Here is a 19984-nt window from a genome sequence, read left to right as displayed (position 1 = left end):
TTTCTCGCTAGCTGTAGAGACTGAGGCCAGTTGTCATGGCATCAAGAGTATTCTACTGCCTTGGGACTTAGTCTCCTTTCTTTACTTGCAATTATTATTAGGTCAATATTTTAAAGACAGACACCAATGAAAGAGTCAGACTGAAGATTCCCTTCCCACGAAATCTCCTGGAAGCTGTCCATCAGATGTCCATGTTTCTGAGCTGCCTCAGCAATTAAACCAGAGATTCTCCTGGTCTATGCATCCTGACAACACATCAGGAGGAGACTTTATCCAGAAAACTCTAATCTGCAGATCCTCCATGTTCCCATGTCTTATTGTTCCTTCCAAATTTGCCTTGAAGTCAGTTAGACAATAGTTTAATGAATAATATATTTTATAAATGTGTTTAAAACAAGCAGATCATTTTGAAACAGTTTTAATTTTTTTTCTGATTGACACTAAAAGCCCTGTCGTTATTGGTCATTTCACAGCTCCCACCAGTTTAGCCTCACCTTAGGTCTTAAGCCAATAGAATTAGAATTAGATTTTATTGTCACATGTGGTCAAGTACAGGGATCCAGGAGCACAGTGAAAAATGGACAATGTCACCATTCCTGGCATCATCTTCGGTACAGAATCTTAGAAACAAAGTAGAAAAATAAGGAAATATAGTAAAAAGTTCAACATTAAAGCCCTCATTAGTATAAAGCAGAAAAATAGTAAAATAAAGTTAAAAGTTCAGCATTGCAGTCCATCTTAAGCACTTAGCAATGCTCCCCACAAAGGGTTGACCTCCTCCGCGTTAGGCTTGATCTTCCTGTACTTGACGTTACCACAGTGCCAGGAGACCTCGGGCTGGAGACAAGAAAAAAACTGCTGATGCTAGAATCCAAGGTAGACAAGCAGGAGGCTGGTGGAATTCTCAACCTCCTGATGCTGCCTGGCTTGCTGCTTCCTGCTTGTCTACCTTGGAGACATCGGGCTTCCTGCTCTCACTGGCACCACAGATGCCGGGACCTCTGTTGGTCTCGGATATTTTGGACTGTGGGTGTCTGCACATGCACCATCCTGAGATTACTTGCTCCTCTTCTCTAAGTAAGGATCTTCAACTCATTAGTTAGTGTAACACTCCTTTATTTACATCTGTCAAATACAGCTGTCCAGTGTTATGTCTAAGATGTTTCTGGTATTTTTGCTCCCACTGATATCAGAGCCATATCACCTGTTACCTTATCAGCATTTACCTAAATCTCACTGTATCACAATCCTCGCCAGATTTCATGCTGCCTGTAATGTTATGTCTCTGTTGAACTAGCTAAGCCCAGTGAGAGATTAGCCGGTGAGAGTAATTGAGTTTAAATGTTTGTGACATCTTCTGAATTTCGCTGTGCAATCCCCATTCCAAAAATCCTGTCTTCTATAATCCGAGTTCCCAGGTTCCACGCACTCTTCAACGACATGGAAGAAACACTCTTCATATTCCACCTGAAAAGGATGTAACAACAGTAAAATGTAGTCACTGCTATTTGTACAGCATTACAGCAATCAATTCATACACCCGGCACCCTCAAACACCAGGAGGATAACTCAGCAGTCAACTTGTTTTGATGAGACTGATTGAAGGATAGGATTTGACACTGGAGGAGGTCTCCACACTTGTTTTGACCTCAGAACTTGACCAGATGGTTATGTTTTTAGAAAGTCTCCTTTAATTCAAGGGAAGAATGAGCAGTTTGGAGAGGTGGCATTAGTGACTTCCTACAAAAAACACCCAGAGACCAGCCCAAGGTGACCTGGTTGCCATGGGGATAGGCTTCTAGGGCAAAACGTTATTGAAAGTAAGGTGCACGTTTTCACACCTTGATGCAAAGGAGAGGGCAACTACTTTTGCTGTGACCAGAATATCAAGGTTCAACCTAGATTCAGAGAAAATAAATCATAAACATGTGTTGCTATGATTAGCACACAAATAAAGACTGTTTTCGGGGTTAACCAGGAATCAGAGTGCTGATGAGGAAGGCTCCCCTGTTTGAAAGCATGAGGCTTGTGGAGACTCAAAGGGCCAAAGAGTTACCAGAGGGTGCCTGGCTACTGGAACCACTTTTCAGTACGTTCAGAAGATTCAGTGAATGGTACTTAGTTTAAAAGGCCACTCAACTTCACCCTGGGGGTGACATGGGGAGGAGCTAGGAGGAGCGAGTAACTTTAAACACAAGTATATATCTCTGCTGACAGTGCAATATAATGTGTAAATTTAATGTTGGGAGTAGGTGAGTGGGAGAATATCTGTTGCAAAAAGTAACTATTGGGAAAAATCTTTTCTGCAGTTTCATGAGCTAGTTCCCTGTTATCTATTAAGTAATGTTTAGTCGATGTTACTTTTAGTTTTATGTTACAGTAAAAGTCTTACAATGTGATCTTTTATTCTGTTCTTCCTTTGTATTCACTGGGACACCTGTTTACTGTTTTAGAAGTGATCACTCTCTACAGGGATTGTAACACTTCTCAAATAATATTGTAGGATTTTATTACATTCACCTGAACTGGTAGATAAGAACTTGGCTTAGCATTTCATCTTAAAAATAAAATTGAACATCAGGGGAGAAAAACTCATGAACTAAAAAGACTAGTGCATGTTTTGTGGTCTTGCACCTTTTATTCTGCCTTCTAACTTTCCAGTTTGTATTTAATGTTGCAACATGTGTTAAATTACTTGCAAAAGGACTTGGTTTCGGAACGGCAATGAGAACTGACAACATTTGGGTTGCGATGCATTAAAGTCGTGTCTTGCCAAATAGTAATTCAGCGGAGAAGTGTTTGTTGCCATGAGTCGAGTGGTATTTGGCATCAGAAGATCAGTGGCTTCTAAGCCAGATCCTTCTGTTACAAACAAAGGATCCAGTCATTGCTTGTGAATCTACCAACCAGGAGCACCGACTGGCCTGATGATAAGAATAGGGCCTGACAACTGAGTCCAGTAGGTATGCGAGTTCTGTAGGGACTGTGATGATGTGTAAGTTCTTGATGTGACTGGCAAGGATGTTTAACCCTCAGAACAATGTGATTCCTGCTGCAGTGCTGTGTGTATGCAGAGGAACCTCAATTATCGATTATCCGAATATCAGATTATCCAGCAAAATCCCAAGGCCCCAGTGCTTGGCTAAACTATGTTATCCGGCATTCGATTATCCAGAATTCGATTAACCAAACGAAATACTTCCCGCCCATGTCCTTCAGCCAATCAAGGTTCCTCTGTACTGCATAATTCCTGTTGATCTGTGCCAATTCACAAGTACATTAATTATTTTCCTCAATAGCACTGTGGTGTCCAAGTAGATGTAATCTACTATCCTGATCTAGAATACAAATAAATCCAGGCTGGCATGCTAGTGCAGCACTGAGAGAGTACTGCACTGGCATGTTAGCCCGGATTTGTTTGTATTCTAGATAAAGCCAGTAGATTACACTGAGAGAATGCTGTACTGTTTGAGATGCCACCTTTCAAATGAAATGTTACAATTAATACAGGTTTTTCCTTTCGGAATATTTCAGTGAATAATCTTGACAGGAGTTCTGCCATGAGTCCTGGCTGATATCTGCCCCATGTTCGACAGCACAAAAGCGTATCTAATTATTCTCCAATGGGAGTTTGCTCTGCACAAATTGGTTGTTGTGTTTCCTTCATTACAACGCTGATTACATGTCAATGTAATTGAGGAAGTGGAAGGCACAATGTGACTGGAATTTGACAGAGCCTGCGATGACATTCCTGACGAAGGGCTTAAGCCTGAAACGTCGATTCTCCTGCTCGTCGGATTCTGCCTGACCTGCTGTACTTTTCCAGCATCGCCCTTTTCAACAACGACAGGATAAGAGTTGAGACAATGAAGGAGGGATTTTGCCATCTTGACATTCTGATGGTGGTTGGGAAGAGGGTAGGCACCTCTCTGCCCAGATGAAAGTCTGTCTGATTGAAGTGACCAATCAAGGGGCACATCCCCTGTCACCGGTACTTTACCAGCAGCGCGGAGCTCCCATGGTATGGCCAGGTTGCCTGGTGACCCCACTGTCTCCAATTGTTCCTTCGGTTTTGGGGGCTGGCCTTCTGATCAGGCAGTTTTCACTTACAGATGCCCTCCTGATAGCAATGGGGTAACCTGTAGCAGCCCCCATCCCGCCATTATTCCCTCCACTACCCTAACCCTATTGACCTTGTTCTAAAGATCACGTTCTCTTCTGCTTCTCCTCATCAGCTGGAGTCCCAGCAGAAGCCAGCAGTCCCAGCAGAAGCCACCACACCCAGCACCAATGGGACCAAAGAGCTGCTAACCCTCCCAATTGACTGGCAGCTCAGGCCTGGAGATCTCATCCCCCAAAAGAATGGGTTTCCCAACTGCTACTCAGTGTCTGCCTGACTGGCACAAGATCTGGTTCAAGGTCTCTGAGATAGCTAAGTATGTCACTGCCATCTTCTCAAACTTCCAGCCTTTAACTTCAATTTAGTCCACTTTATTCCAAGAAAATCTAGGGTCTACTGACTGTGGATCATCCGTAAATCTGGGAATGGGTGGATATGGCTGATTCACTTCAGTTCCTGCCTACCCACATTGCACACCATTCACACCACATCCACAAACATCCACTCCCTCCACCACCAATGCTCAGCAGCAGCAGCAGCAGTGTGTACTATCTCCAAGATGCATTGCAGAAATTCCCCAAAATTCTCAGTGGGCATCTTCTAACTCCATGTCCACTGCCACATAGAAAGACAAGGGCAGCAGATACAAGGGAACACCACCAGCTGCAAGCTCCTCTCCGTACCACTCAGACTTGGAAATATGTCGTGCTTCCACTGTGTCACTGGGTCAGAGTCCTGGAATTCCCTCTATGGTGGTATTGTGGGTGGCAGGAAATATACACAGACACACACACACACGGTTCAAAAACACAGCTCACTACCACCTTCTCACGAGGGCAACCAGTGACAAGTAATAGAATGCTGGCCCAGTCAGTGTTGCCTCACATGCCACAAATGAATGAATACAAAGCACATTGGTCCTCACAGTTGGGGACCCTTTTGCCTTTCTGATTGGCTGTGTTTTGGGCCATGGTTCCAGTCCCTGAATAAACTTTTCTAGTTTTTCCAAGTTTCTTCTGGGAGATGAAGATACCTGTGGTATCTGACGAGCCACGTGATTACGTCTATGTGTGGTCACTCAAACTACCAGGTCAGTGGGATACACACTCCTGTTGCTGCAACCAGTCCCCAGTAACAGTCCTCAATTCATTCTGATCCTGGGTGAGGAAGAGTAAAAGAGCTCCTCTTTTTCTCAGTTGATCACAACAAGGCTAATTTAACAAAAGATTCTTCCCTCATGAATGCCTTTCCTTTGCTCAAATGCATTTATGTTTTCACAGGAGCCAGAATTTCTTCAGTTAAAGAAAATTTATTTTGTTAACTACTAAAAACATGAGAAAAGATAATAAAATACGACACAAATGCACATAGATTAGAAATGTGAGTCCAAAGGTTCAAAGTTGAAAAAGGATATACAACTCAGTCTTTGGCATCTCCTTGATGGATCAATTATAAAACATTGTGTCTGTTGAGTTGGGTGATTCTGGTGACAGTGCCTTTTGACAGTTGAGCAGTTGTTTGGAGGTTTATAGTTTAGACCCACAATGCCGCAGCCTCTTAAACAGGCAGTGCAAAGAGACCGACTCTAAATAATCTCAGCTGTAGGGTGGCATCAAAGTCCTCAGTATAGGCATCCATCAGAATGCCTATATTCTGATAGACCAGACATTCCTCCATTACCCACTCACCCCCAACACACACACACAGTCTCTCTCTGTCTCACACATACACACACACGTGCAGTCTCTCACATGCTCTCTCTCTCTCTCACGCACACACACACACACAGAATCACTCTTTTAATAGAAATCACTGGGCCAGCCTTTATCTATCTTACACTTTTACCTGCGATAGATAATGATTGAGACTTCAATGTTGTTCCCATCACATTGCTGACCTGGAATCTCTTCAACTCTTTACATTTCCCATTGGTGGGTATTAAAAAGATTGACAAGTTGGAAGTCAACCTGTTTTGGCCGTATTACGAATACATCTTCCTTGCTCTATCAGTCCTGGATTGGGAATTGAACCCAGAGCTTCTAGTTCAGAAGTACTGATAGTACCCTCTGCGCCCAAAAGCTCCTGTACAGACACCGCCGCGGTCATTCATGGTTAATGGTGAGGAGGGCTGATCTGCCATGAGGGATGTGCATTTTTTTTAAAACAGAAGGAACCATGCCAGGTCAATGATGTCATGCATGTCCAACGGTTTTAATATCTAGACATTATTTATCACTTTTGGCTCAACAGTGGTCAAAAATGACGTTCCAGTGAAAATTTATCGAGGAGGAAATGTGATGCAAATATTAAATTAGACAAGAAGCTACTCCAAAGCTGATGCTGGGCCGTAGCCAGGTTACTCTTTGCTTTGTGACCATTTAAGGCAATGTTACTGCTGCAAGCAGAAATATCAGTGAATGTGGACAGAAGAACTATCTGTCACTGGCTGTTGGACAACATTCAAAATCTGCATTATCAGATTATTTTTCAATATGCTCGACAGAAGATTGCCAGCTCATTGTTTTATCAGGAGTTAAAAAGAGGCTTAGGGCTTTTTTTTAGAAAAAGAAACTTATTTGTGCTCTCCCTGGCTACATAATAAGAGAACACAAATAAGATGGTGGATGGACTGTGGGGGGAGAAGTCTTGTTTTTTTTCCTGAGCTTTAGCAGTGACTGTTTGTTTTGGCCTTCAATTTCTTCAGACACCGCTTCTTTACTTCAGTGTTTTGGGATACTTCCCAAACTTATTTCCTTTGCTCCTGCTTCCCTTGGACACTGAGAAACAGTTTTGACGGATTCAGAGAGTCCTCAGCAACCTTGCGATTGTGGCCAATGGCGAGAGTCAGAATTATGGATGGCAAGGAACGACTTGACCCAAACGAGCCAGCATTTACATAGCACCCTTCATGTTCTCAGGACAACTCCGATTGTCAATAAGTTTTATTCACCATGCAGAGACACTGTTGTTACTCCTGTTGGTTTGTGAACAGCAAAGAATGAGACACACAAGCTGTGAATCTGGTGCTGGGGGCTGGGTTGGGCATCTGTGTTGGTCAAGAAACTTTCCCTCTGCTGCTTCAAATTGTTCAGTGAGATTTTTACTTATAGAACATAGAAAAATACAGCGCAGTACAGGCCCTTTGGTCCTCGATGTTGCGCCGATCCAAGCCCACCTAACCTACACTAGCCCACTATCCTCCATATGCCTATCTAATGCCTGTTTAAATGCCCATAAAGAGGGAGAGTCCACCACTGCTACTGGCAGGGCATTCCATGAACTCACGACTCGCTGAGTAAAGAATCTACCCCTAACATCTGTCCTATACCTACCACCCCTTAATTTAAAGCTATAAATTAAGAGGGGAGACAGGGGCTTGGTTTAACGTCTCAGTCAAATGCTTTCACTGCAAGTGAGTTTCTTTTTAATCTACATTTTCCACTCATAGATGAATTCCTGGATAGGATCAGGAGCAATAACATTTTCGACAGGGAACATTCCTTCCCCTTTAGATTTGTAAACAAGGGATGGCAACCTTGAAATCAGAAGTGGGCCATCAGAGAGAGAAACACTTATTTGTACAAAGTGGAGCTCCCTATTCCCAAATGAAAAGACATTTGGTACTGGTTTTAAATTAAACAATGTGAAATTTGAGCTTGAGAGATTCTTGCTAGTCAAGGGTAATTAAGTGGGAGGCTGGAAGAACACAGAAAGCCAGGCAGCATCAGGAGGTGGAGAAGTCAATATTTTGGGTGTAACCCTTCTTTTCTGTCCCCCACATCTTTGAGAAAGGGAGGCCTATTTTCTGCATTGAGTGGAGAATAGTAGAGGTCCCCCACACGTTTGAAGCAACAACTGGGAGTTGAGATGGAGACCAGCCATTGTCATCATCACTGAATGCTGGGTTTGAGGGGCTGAATGGTCTTCACTGTTCCTCTGAGCTGATTTTCCTTTGTCCTGCTGCAGCTGGTATGTTGGGCATTGTGAGTGTAATGGACTATTTGATGTCAATCAGGTTCACCCCTCTGGACAGGCAGCCGCTGTGTAGGAATCAAAAGGTGAGGAATGTGATTCCCTTGACATAATTGTTGCCCTCTTCACTGTCCCAAAGCATAGAGAAAGAGCGGAGTTTATCAGCTAACAATTTTGTAAAGCAGTAGATTTGGCAGAACAGAGCTCCCTTGTAAAAAACATCAGCATGAAGCATGTAGGCTGGCATTTCCATCTGTGCATTAATGAGCCAAGGAATAAAAAGCAGGTTGGTCCTACATTGTCCGACGGCGAGTGTGTGAAAGTGGATGAAGGTGGACATGTGGCATGTGGTTTAACAAAGGAAGGAATTCAATCACCTCCAGGGCAAACAAGTCTGGCATAAATTGGTCTCCAATGTCTCCTGGTCCCCATCACGTCTTTATGGAGAGCTGACTGATTTAATTAAAATATGTTGCTTTGTCCTGTGTATATAAAGCCAGGCCACTGCCAACTTTTGCTGAACAAACTGAGCATTTTTGTGGCAGACTTTTGATATTTGAAATGCATTTTTGTTTTCACATTTGAAATGAGTCTTATGCAAACCTTTGGAGTTGAATTTGACCTGAACTGTAAAGTGGTTAATAATGAATGTCAGCCTGTTTAAATGTCTCACTCGAATTTTGTTTCTGAATTCACTAGGCCTTGCCCAAGGGTGAGGAGAAGCAGCTGCCTTTGCAGTTGGGTGGAGGGGAGGTGTGTGATGTCACTTCATCAACAGGAGGCAAATATATCCTCTACAGACACACACACACAGACACAGAGCCTAACACACATGCACACACACACATAAAACACACACACCCACATGCGTGCACACACGCACATCAGCACACAGATATACACGCACACCAACACACACAGACACACACGCAAACCAACACACAGATATGCACAAACACCAACACACACAGATACACACGCAAACCAACACACAGATATGCACAAACACCAACACACACAGATACACACGCACATATTCTAACCCAGCAACTTGCCAGAGGCTGGTTTGGGGTTTGAAACTCCCTCCCACCCCACCTCTCCGTTGTCTTTATCGGCTGCCACAAAGTCAAAGGTACAAACCCTGTGAATCATACCAACACTTTAAACAGTCAAGCACCAAAATTGCAAGCTCCTTTTCAAAAGTTGGGAGGAGCAGAAATGGAGCAATGTAACTTACCTAATTTACACTCCGGCCTGTGTGAATAAAGTCCCACACTAGAACTTAACAGTTCACACAGTGCCAAGGTTTGAGAATTTCTGTGGCCTCTTTGAATGCAGCTTACTGTTTCGTGACCAGTCTCGAACAAATCTTGTTGCTTCTTTTGCAAATCAACATCAACTGGGTTTACCCTTGGCTCGCGTTATCAGGCTTCTGTTCACAAGAGTTATTGTTCTGCTTTCCACAGTAACCGCTGATGAGTTGTACTTGTCTGGTATGAAGACCCTGGAACATGTGGCAGTGACAGTGACCATTGCACACCCAGCTCGGGGCTCCCTGGAACTGACCCTGTATTGTCCCAGTGGGATGCCTTCACTCATTGGAGCCAAACGCGTCATGGACACGTAAGTGGGCATTTGCAGGAGATTTTCCAGAAGTGGCAGAGGGAAATCCTACAGCTCCAAGGAGCTGACCGTAGAATAATTTTAACATTCATCCACAGGGTGAGAGCGTTGCTGGGCAGGCTATCATTTATTGCCCATCCCTAATTGTCCAGAGGGCAGTTAAGAGTCAACCACCTTGCTTTGGGTCTGTAGTCAAATGTAGTCCAGACCAGGAAAGGATGGCAGTTCCCCTTCCCTAAAGGGCATTAGTGAAACAAATGGGTGTTTCTGACAATCAAAAATGTTTTCGTATTCATCATTAGATTCCTAATTCCAGATATTTATTGAATTCCGTTGTTCAATTCAGTTCAATCCAGTATCTGTCATAACAGGATTTGAACCCAGATCCAAGACCATGAAACCCTTTTTGAATGTTGGAAAAACCCAACTCGTTCACTAATGCCCTTATGAATGTGGGCACCAGTGCAAATTGCTGAAACCCCTTCCCTCTCATTTCTGGAAGCAAATTCGCCCTTCCATTTTTCATTGCTCAATGCAGTCTTGACACACATTTTCTAGACATCTGCCAAATGATTCACAACTAATATTTTCTTAAATATAAGTTGCCACCAGTATCCAGATACCATTGACCTTTGAGGTTCAAGGATTAAAAGTATATGCAGCCAGCTTTGCTACCAAGATTATTTCTGAATACTGCTGAATGACTATTAACCTAGATCAAAATAATATCACGTGGTAGTGTGATTGTAGAATTATTGGAGTTTCCACATTCAGCTTGTTGTGACTGTGTTGGCTTTGTAAAAATGCAGCTGTGTTCAGGCCCTAACTCTGCTTTTTGTTTGTAACTCTGTTTTTTCGCCTTTGATTTCCTATCCCAACAGCCTTTTCAAATTTTAATAGTATCTGTTTCTTCCAAAGCTTCAAATGTTCCAAATTCTGACAGCTCTCTCCCTGAAGAAACTGCTTATCCTTTCTACTCGAGTTTTTTTCAATGTCCTTAGGCTAATTCCCCACAGGGATTACCTTATTCTCCAGGTGCTCTGTCAAATTTGCTCAGTATTTTCACAGTTTTTGATGAGATCACCTCTGAATGCTCCCTATTCGGGACTAGGATTAAGTTAATGAGGGACTTCTTCACCCGAAGGTGAATCGGTGGAATTGTCTACCCGTTGAAGCAGTTGAGACTACCTCGTTGAATGTTTTTAAGGCAAAGATAGATTTTTGAACAGTAAAAGAATTAAAGGCTATGGTGAGTGGGTGGAAAAGTGAATCTGAGTCCATGAAAAGATCAGCTATGATCTCATTAAATGGCGGAACAGGGCCTGCTCCCATTTCTAGTGGTCTTACTTATTCCTGGGAGTACAATCCCAAATTTTCCCACCCAACCCCACAACTGAAAGTCCTCATCCCTGGTTACATCCTGGCAAAATTCCTATGTATCCTCAGTTTTCACATCTTTCCCAGACTGCGTTGTGGAGAACTGTTCACGGTGCTCCAGTTGAAGTTGCTTCTGTCATAAAGTTCTACATATTCTCAAGGTTGGAGGGGGGAAAAGAAATCTCTGTTGGCAAAAAGGGTACGTTTGAACTTTTGAGGTAATTTTGGCCCAGGGTAGGAGATTCGCAGGTTTTCATTAGTATGGAGTGAGTATGTTCTTTGATGTTCTTTTGTTAACATTGATTTAATTCAATTAACTTCACTGAAGTGGCTGACAGAATGTTTGGATTGCAGAGAATGTCTGGTGACTTACCTTTCTCCCATGAGGTAATTCTAACCTCATTGGCATGCGTGCACATGCTCGTGCCCCACACACGTCCAGCTTATGTTTGTATAACACACGATCCACCTCTAGTCACGGCAAGAAAAAAGTTTGCTTCAAAGCTCTGAAATTCACTCTTTAAACCCCCCAAGTCAAAAGGCGAGGCCTGTCTTACAGAACTGGTAAACCAAACAATGGTCATTTTAGGGCTTTCTGAATTGTTTTTTCATTTTAGCAGATCAGGTTCTGACATTGATCTTGTGGCAATCAGACTGCTGCTGTTCAGCTTTTTCTGTTTGGGTCTTACAGCTGTTGATTGGTTTGAAAAGCTATTTATCTTGGTAAAAACAAGGACTGCAGATGCTGGAAACCAGAGTCTAGATTAGAGTGGTGCTGGAAAAGCACAGCAGATCAAGCAGCATCGGAGGAGCAGGAAAATCAACGTTTCGGGCAAATGTTTATCATGTCAGGTGACAGAACCATTGCTGTATGGGAGTAGCCAGTCATTCAGTGGAATTAAAGTTGTTTGGCTTTGAATATTTCCATCAATATTTTCAATGTTCACAAGTCTGCAATTGTAATTTGCTTCAGAAATCCATGTTTCGAGAGCAGAGAATATATATGCATTCCTTTTTTTAACATAAGGCAATTTTTATTTTATTTGTTCATAGGCTGTGATCATCGCTGGGGGGGGGGGGGCAGCATTTACTGCCCATCCTTAATTGCCCTTGAGAAGGTGATGGTGGGGAGCTGCCTTCTTAAACTGATGTTGGTCATGTGTAGGGTTAGGGAGGGAGTTAGGAAGGGACTTCCAGGAATCTGATTCAGTGACAATAAAGGAACAGGGATATCATTCCAAGCAGACTTGTGGTATGCAACTTGCAGGTAGTGGTGTACCCATGTGACTACTGCCATTGGCCTTCTAGTTGGGAGTACTATGTTTTCTGCTGTCATTTTCGATGCCTGGATCAGTGCCAGGTTGTCTGTCTGATTTCTGTTGGTTAGCTTTCATAGTGGCTTAATTCAATTGAGTGACTTGCTCAGCCATTTCAAGGGGCATTTAAGAGTCAACCATATTGCTGTGATCTGGAGTCAAATATAGGCTAGACCAGGTTACAATGCCAGATCTTATTTCCTAAAAAGCATTAATGAACCAGATGGACTTTTACAACAATGTTTATGTGGTCGCCATTAGTTCTCCTTTCTAATTGCAGAGTTTATTGAATTAACATTTCAACATCTGCCATGGTAGCATTTGAACCCATTACCTAAGAACAGAAAGCTGAATTTCTGGATTACTAGTGCAGTGAAAAAGCCACGACACCATTACATCCCACTAATGCAAACTGGAAACCTGCTCTTCCTCTCTCACCTCTTTTTTCAGCTCAATGTTTTACTGCCTCCAGTACCAATCCTTCAACTGGGCTGGGCTCTAAGTTTGCTAAACCTCTCTACCTCTCATCCTCCTTTCAGACACTCCTGAAAATTGACCAGTTTTGACCAAGCTTTAGGCCACCTGTTTTTGTGTTTCTTTCTGTGGTATGCTGCTAATTTTTGTCTGATAATGCTTCTGTGAAGCAGATCTTTGTACTGTATACACCACAGATGCTACATAAATGCAAGTTGTTATTGCTACCACCACATTCTCTGTCCTGTGATCCTCTGTTAGTCTTTTCGGTCTGTCCTGTTTATTTTTCATGGCAATATTCAATTGACCCCACTAATCACCAGACTTCAGCAAATGATCTATTATGTTTCAAAGTCTGAGACCTCTTAACATAAAATTGCTGTACATGTTTAAACTGGAGAATTTGTTGAATCGTGTTTGTCCATAACAAATCATTCACCCTGATGATGTCATAGTTTTGTTTTTAAACGGTGATTTACACCGCACAATTTTGCACAAACTGTAAAGGAGAGTTTATTCAAGATGTTTGAGGGACGGGTGAATTTATTTTTTGATAAGGGGCTTAAAAAAGAGGTAGGGATGTGTTTGAGAAAGGATATTAGTTGATTGACGTTGGGCAAAACAAGGATGATCTGTCGGATGAAATGGTCTCACCCCTTTCCTCTTAATTTTCTGTATTCTGGATTAGTGGTGATGGAAAAGCACAGCAGTTCAGACAGCATCCGAAGAGCTCAACAGTAACAAGGACAGAACGCCCCTGGTGCTCACCTTCCACCCTACCAACCTTCGCATAAACCAAATCATCCGCCGACATTTCCGCCACTTCCAAACGGACTCCACCACCAGGGATATATTTCCCTCCCCACCCCTTTCCACGTTCCGCAAAGACCATTCCCTCCGTGACTACCTGGTCAGGTCCACGCCCCCCAACAACCCACCCTCCCATCCTGGCACCTTCCCCTGCCACCGCAGGAACTGCAAAACCTGCGCCCACACCTCCTCCCTCACCTCCACCCAAGGCCCTAAAGGAGCCTTCCACATCCATCAAAGTTTTACCTGCACATCCACCAATATCATTTATTGTATCCGTTGCTCCCAATGCGGTCTCCTATACATTGGGGAGACTGGATGCCTCCTAGCAGAGCGCTTTAGGGAACATCGCTGGGATACCCGCACCCCAAACAACCACACCGCCCTGTGGTCCAACATTTCAACTCCCCCTCCCACTCTGCCGAGGTCATAGAGGTCCCGGGCCTCCTTCACCACCACTCCCTCACCACACGACGCCTGGAGGAAGAACGCCTCAGCTTCCACCTCGGAACACTTCAACCGCAGGGCATCAATGTGGACTTCAACAGTTTCCTCATTTCCCCTTTCCCCACCTCACCCCAGTTCTAAACTTCCAGCTCAGCACTGTCCCCATGACTTGTCCTACCTGCCTATCTTCTTTTCCAACTATCCACTCCACCCTCCTCCCTGACCTATCACCTTTATCCCCTCCCCCACTCACCTATTGTACTCTATGCTACTTTCTCCCCACCCCAACCCTCCTCTCATTTATCTCTCTACCCTTCAGGCTCTCTGCCTGTATTCCTGATGAACGTCTTTTGCCCGAAACGTCGATTTTACTGCTTGTCGGATGCTGTCTGAACTGCTGTGCTTTTCCAGCACCACTAATCCAGAATCAGGTTTCCAGCATCTGCAGTCATTGTTTTTACCCTCTTAACTCCTTTTTGAAGGAGTTTGGAGTATATGATTCCGTGAGGACATTCCTTGTGAAGTTTGCAGAACAACTGCGCAATTTCACGCTGCGTTTGACTGTTTTCATTGTCCATACGGAAAGCTAAATTAAATGGCCTTCCTGAGCTGCACAGTTGAGGAGTCGAGGCACTGGATGAAAAGCCTGATCACATTCCTATACATGAAATGGAAACCTCAAGGACGCTATCCGGTTACTTCAACAGATACACAGCCGAGGCACTTTGCTGGTCTCTGAGGAAAAGCAGGAAGGGAATTTCGGAGGCAGGAGATTTCTTTTTTTTGTGACCCCTTCTCTGCCCCCATTCCACTTTTTATGTGATGTTAATCACAAGAAACATTCAAAGAGTTTTATGTTATGTTGGAACCTGTGGACTGGTGCTGCTACCAATGGGCGATGGTGGTGCCAACAGGTTGTGTTGCTAAGTGATAGTATATGGGTCTGAACTTCCTGACCATACAGCCTCCAGCCAAAAGCTGGTTGTTAATGAATGACAAAAGTGAGAGATGAGGAGGTTTCTGTTCCCTTACCTGCCGAATGCAACATTTGTTTAGGGCTGGTTCCCCATTACTTGGACAAGATCAGCAGCAAGAGGAAAAAATTACTGATCAGAAATAATGCATGAGGCAATCGATTGTATGTCAGGTAGGAGATTTGTAAGAAGCATTTGCTTGGTCACGTCCTTGGTGGTTTTCTTTGTTGATGAGCCTGAGAAATGCAAGTGCAAACTCCAGTAGGAACACAGCTTTGATTTATTTGAAGTTAGGCCTGTAGAAGTTGCATGCATGCGGTGTGATTAGTTCATGCTGTGTAGTCAGTCAGTGGAGAATGGTGATTGTTTTGGACAGAACATTCTGTCCATTGTCAGCGAACTGTTGGCTATTAATTCTCATGTTACTGTAATTAGCTGGTTTCAAATACAATGTAGCTGCAGCTGGCCTTCATTTCCGCTTGGGGAATGGGCTCTCATTCTCTGTGCCTCCTGGCCTAAATGTTTTTGTTTCACAGCTGTAATTGGGCCTGTTCTCAATTACCATGTGCTTTTTGCGTGTTTCTGCTTGAGTGTGATTAGTTGCTTCACTGCCAATAAGACTGCACACGTCAAAACCCTACCCTTTTGCTTCCTCCCTCGCCTGAAATAAATTAGTCCTACTGTTTCACAAGCTCTAACTTGAGCAGTTACTCTTGTGTGGGCACAGATGAAGAGAGCCCAATGGCTAATTGACCACAGAGTGCGTTATATGACTAGCTGACTATTCGACCTGGGCATGCATTATGGTGTTGGCTGGCTATTTAGCTACGGAAAGCATTACAACTGGGTTCAGTTCCATTCACACCCAGCATCTAACTTGCGAATGTTGTTGCCGGGAAATCACTGCAAAACATACGGAAGTCAGAGGGATTTACTTTTAACTCATCACGGCCCTATCCCCAAAATGCAGCCGTCAGTCCCCTGAGATTTACTGAGTGGCTTGCATTTGCACAGCTGGCTAATGGGCACCATTGAGGTGCACCTATTCCCACCCCACCTCCCCCTGAATACCTCATTCTCTCCCCCGCCAAAAGGCTCCTTTACTGTGACGATCCCTTCCCATTCTGGAGTCAGTTGGCCTCTGGGTTAGTCAATGTCTTGCATCCAAGGAGATGTGGAAGACAAGACGTTGAAGATTCTGGATGAGAGACTGTGAAGGGCAAACTACTGTGTAAGAAAGATGCTGGAAGGCGGAAATAAAACAAGACAATGATGCAAATGTTCAGCAGGTCAGGGCAGGATCTGTGGAGAAGGATGTTAATTTTTTAGTTTGGCGAGCTTTCATCTGAAGTGGTTTTGGATTGTAATGATAGGTCACTGTGCTGCCACGTGAACTCCGTTTCTGTCTCTACCTTGCTGCCTGATGAGCTGAGTAGTTCCAGCATTATCTGTCACATGTGACCTTGTCTAAAGAGAAGCTGATTAAGTAAGAATGTGAGGAATGGGGACAGGAGTACACCCAATGAACCTGCCCTCTATTCAATGGCTGTTCTTGGGCTTCAACCTCACTATTCCTACCAAGCCCCATAACCTTTGAATCCCTCAGAGACCAAACGTCTGTCTACCTCACTCTTAAATGTATTTAGTAACACAGAATTGTTGCAAGAGGCCATTCAGCCCTTCATGTCTGCATGGGCTTTTCAAAAGAGCATTATGACTTAGTTCCATTCTCCTATCTTTCCCCCATAAATCCGCACATTGTTTCAATTCAAATAGTCATCTAATAACTTTGAGAAAGCTTTTATTGAACCTGCCTTCACGCCAGGCAGTGCATTCCAGACCCTAACATCTTGCTGTGTGGAAACAAAGTTCTCATCACTGATGCTTCTTTTACAAATTATTTTAAATATGCCCTCTTGTTCGTGGTTGTTTTGTGAGTGGGAGTGATTTCCCCCATCTATTCTATCCAAATCCCTCATATATTCAAAATGTCTGTCAAATCACCTCTTCAATGAAAACAGTTTCAACTACTTTCATAACTGAAATTTCTCATCCCTGGGACTAATTTGGAAATCTCTTTTGCACTCTTCCCAGCACTTTCTCATCCTTCTTAAAATGTGGTACCCAAAACCACTCAATCATCCAGCTGAGGTCTAACTAACCTCTTACACAGGTTCAGCATTTACTACTTGTTCTTTTGAGCTATGTCTCTATTAATAAAGCCTAGGATATTGTAGGTATTTTTAATCAACCTGTTCAGATATGTGATAGCACCTTGCAGCAGGTGTGACTTAAATCTGGACCTTTTGGCCCAGAGGTAGAGACACTACCATTCCATCACTGTTAGTTGCTCTTTCCACCTATTCTGTCACCTTTAATGACATATGCATGGGTCTGTCTGCTTCTGAACACCCTTCAGAATAGTATCCTTTATTTTATATTGTTTCTTCATGTTCTTTGTACCAAAATTTATTACCTCACGTTTCTCTACATGCACTGGACACTTTCCTACCCCTATCACCATCACTGTCCTTCTGAAGGTCTATCCTCCTTGCAGTTTACAAGGTGTCCGAGTTTTGTATCATTTGCAATCTTTGAAGATGTGCCAGATGCACCTAGGTCTTTTTCATTGATATGTATCAGGAAGAACAAAGGTCTAAATACCAACCCCAGGGGACTTCAGTAAAAACCTTCCTTCGGCCCAAAAAGTATTCACTAGCTCTCTGTATGTTATCACTCAGTTAATTTTTATCCACGTTGCTACTGCCCCTTTTACTCTGTGAGCTCTAACCTTGCTCAAGTCATTTGCGTGGCACTGTTTCACATGTCTTTTGGTAGTCCATGTACATCACATCAACAGCATTACCCTCACCAACACTCCCTGTTAAAGAAACTCCAGCCAGTTAAACATGATTGCGAAATCAATATTGACTGTCTTTAGTTAACCCACAGTTGTCCACGTATTGTTAGTTTTATTCTGATGTATTGCTTCCAGAAGTTTCCCCACCACCGAAGTTAAACTGACCTGTCTGTACTTGTTAGATTTAAGTTTACAGCCTTTTATTTTATTAAAAATCACACAACAACAGGTTATATATAAAAAAGTGTCATCTCAGCTTAGACAATGCATTAAAGGTGTGAGGTCAGAGTCTGTCGGTACCCCAATCCTAAATAAGACTGGTTCTATTTCCAAAGTAGGAATTTATAAAATATTACATGGATTGACTGCCTTTAATACATTATCTGAGCTGAGATGTCACTTTTTTTTGTAAAACCTTGTTATCTCAAGAATGTGACTTAAAAGAAGTTCTGTGATTTACGTATTAATGAACCAAAACTTGCAACCCATTCTAAAAGATGGAAGACTTAACAGCAATCTAGGTTTGTTCAATATATCATTTCAGTTGCATGACACTGCCATCCTTTGTGATAAATTCTATGTCTTATGATCCTGCCCAACTAGTTACCTGATGAAGCAGCAGTGCTCTGTAAGTTAGTGCATCCAAACAAACCTATTGGACTATAACCTGGTGTTCTGTGATTTTTAACTTTGTCCACCCCAGTCTCTCAGTATGTCAGATCCCTTCAAAGTCTTGTATATTTCAAAACTTCAGAGTAAACTTCCCAATTTACTCAGTCTCTCATCGGAGGACAAACCGCTCATTTCGGGGACCTGCATAGTGAAGTTTTGCTGTACCACCGCTTTAAACATGGAGACCGAAACTGTATAGTTTTCTTGGTATTACTGCATCAGAGCCTTGTACAATTATAACAAGACCTCTTCGCTCCTATAGTCCAATAAAAGCAAACATGTAATGTGACTACCTAATTGCTTGCTGCACCTGCATGCTAAATTTTTGAGTTCCTTGTGCGAGCACTCTCAGGTCCTTCTGTGCAGTCACAGTTTTAGGGTCATGGGTAGCAGATTTAAAACAGAAATGAAGAGGAACTCCTTCTCTCAAAGTGTTGTGGATATGTGGAATTCAATACCCCAGAGTTTGGTGAGTGCTGGGATATTGAGTACATATAAGGAGACAGACAGATTTCTAACGAGTATCGGGTTGAAGGGTGGGCAGGAAAGTGAAGTTGAGGTCAAGATGAGATCAACCAAGGTCACATCTAATGGTGGAGTAAGCTTAAGGGGCTGAATTGCCTACTCCTGCTCCTCATTCTTATGTTTTAATGTTCTGAATATCAACAGTTACAAGTTTCACATCATTTAAAAATAAACTGTTTTTCTATTCTTCCTCCCAAGTGAGCAACCTCCCACTTGCCCACATTATATCCATCTGCAACTTGTTGCCCATTAAGTGCTGTTAGAAAACTCACCGGGAGTGGAAAACAGCCTCTGGCAGCATTGACTTGTGGTTTTTGATGGTTTACTGACTGACGGAGAGATCGAACAGTCTGTGCAGGACAGTCATTTGTGTTTGTTGCCAGAGAGTTGGAATCCCATCTGAGGCCACTGCTCAGAAAGAGGCTGTTGAGACAAGTAAGTCTGTACTGTCCTAGGAATGTACAAAGCGGCAGTAGATGTAGGCCATTCAGCCCTTCAAACCTGCCCCGCCACTCAGTTAAATCATGGCTGATCTGTTTGTGTTCTGAGTTCCACATTCCCAGCAATAACCTATGATTTTCCTGCCTGTGAGGAATATATCCACCACCACCTTAAAAATATTCAATCGCCCGCACCTCCCCCACCTTCTGAGAAGGGAGTTCCAAAGTTGCACTGTCCTCTGTGAGACCAACATTCTCCCCTTCTCTGCCATAAAAGGGTGACCCCTAATTTTAAACAGTGTTCCCCTTTGTCCTGGATTGACCCACAAGAGGAAACATCATTTCTATATTAACCTTGTCAAGACCCTTCCGGA

At 43.1% G+C, this 19984-nt stretch overlaps 1 protein-coding gene across 2 annotated transcripts in view; it reads left to right on the top strand.

The window, feature by feature from the left end:
* pcsk7 (proprotein convertase subtilisin/kexin type 7) overlaps positions 1–19984 on the top strand; it is a 214200-nt gene that overhangs the window by 173090 nt on the left and 21126 nt on the right. For both annotated transcript variants that reach the window (XM_043676630.1, XM_043676631.1), the window contains exon 12: positions 9559–9715. In XM_043676630.1, the coding sequence (XP_043532565.1) occupies positions 9559–9715 (157 nt within the window). The remainder of the gene's footprint in view (positions 1–9558; positions 9716–19984) is intronic.

The sequence above is a fragment of the Chiloscyllium plagiosum genome, chromosome 35, assembly GCF_004010195.1.
Source record: "Chiloscyllium plagiosum isolate BGI_BamShark_2017 chromosome 35, ASM401019v2, whole genome shotgun sequence".
NCBI classification, from domain to species: Eukaryota; Metazoa; Chordata; class Chondrichthyes; order Orectolobiformes; family Hemiscylliidae; genus Chiloscyllium; species Chiloscyllium plagiosum.
The sequence above is the reverse complement of the archived record's forward strand: the minus strand, read 5'-3'. Positions and strand labels throughout refer to the sequence as shown.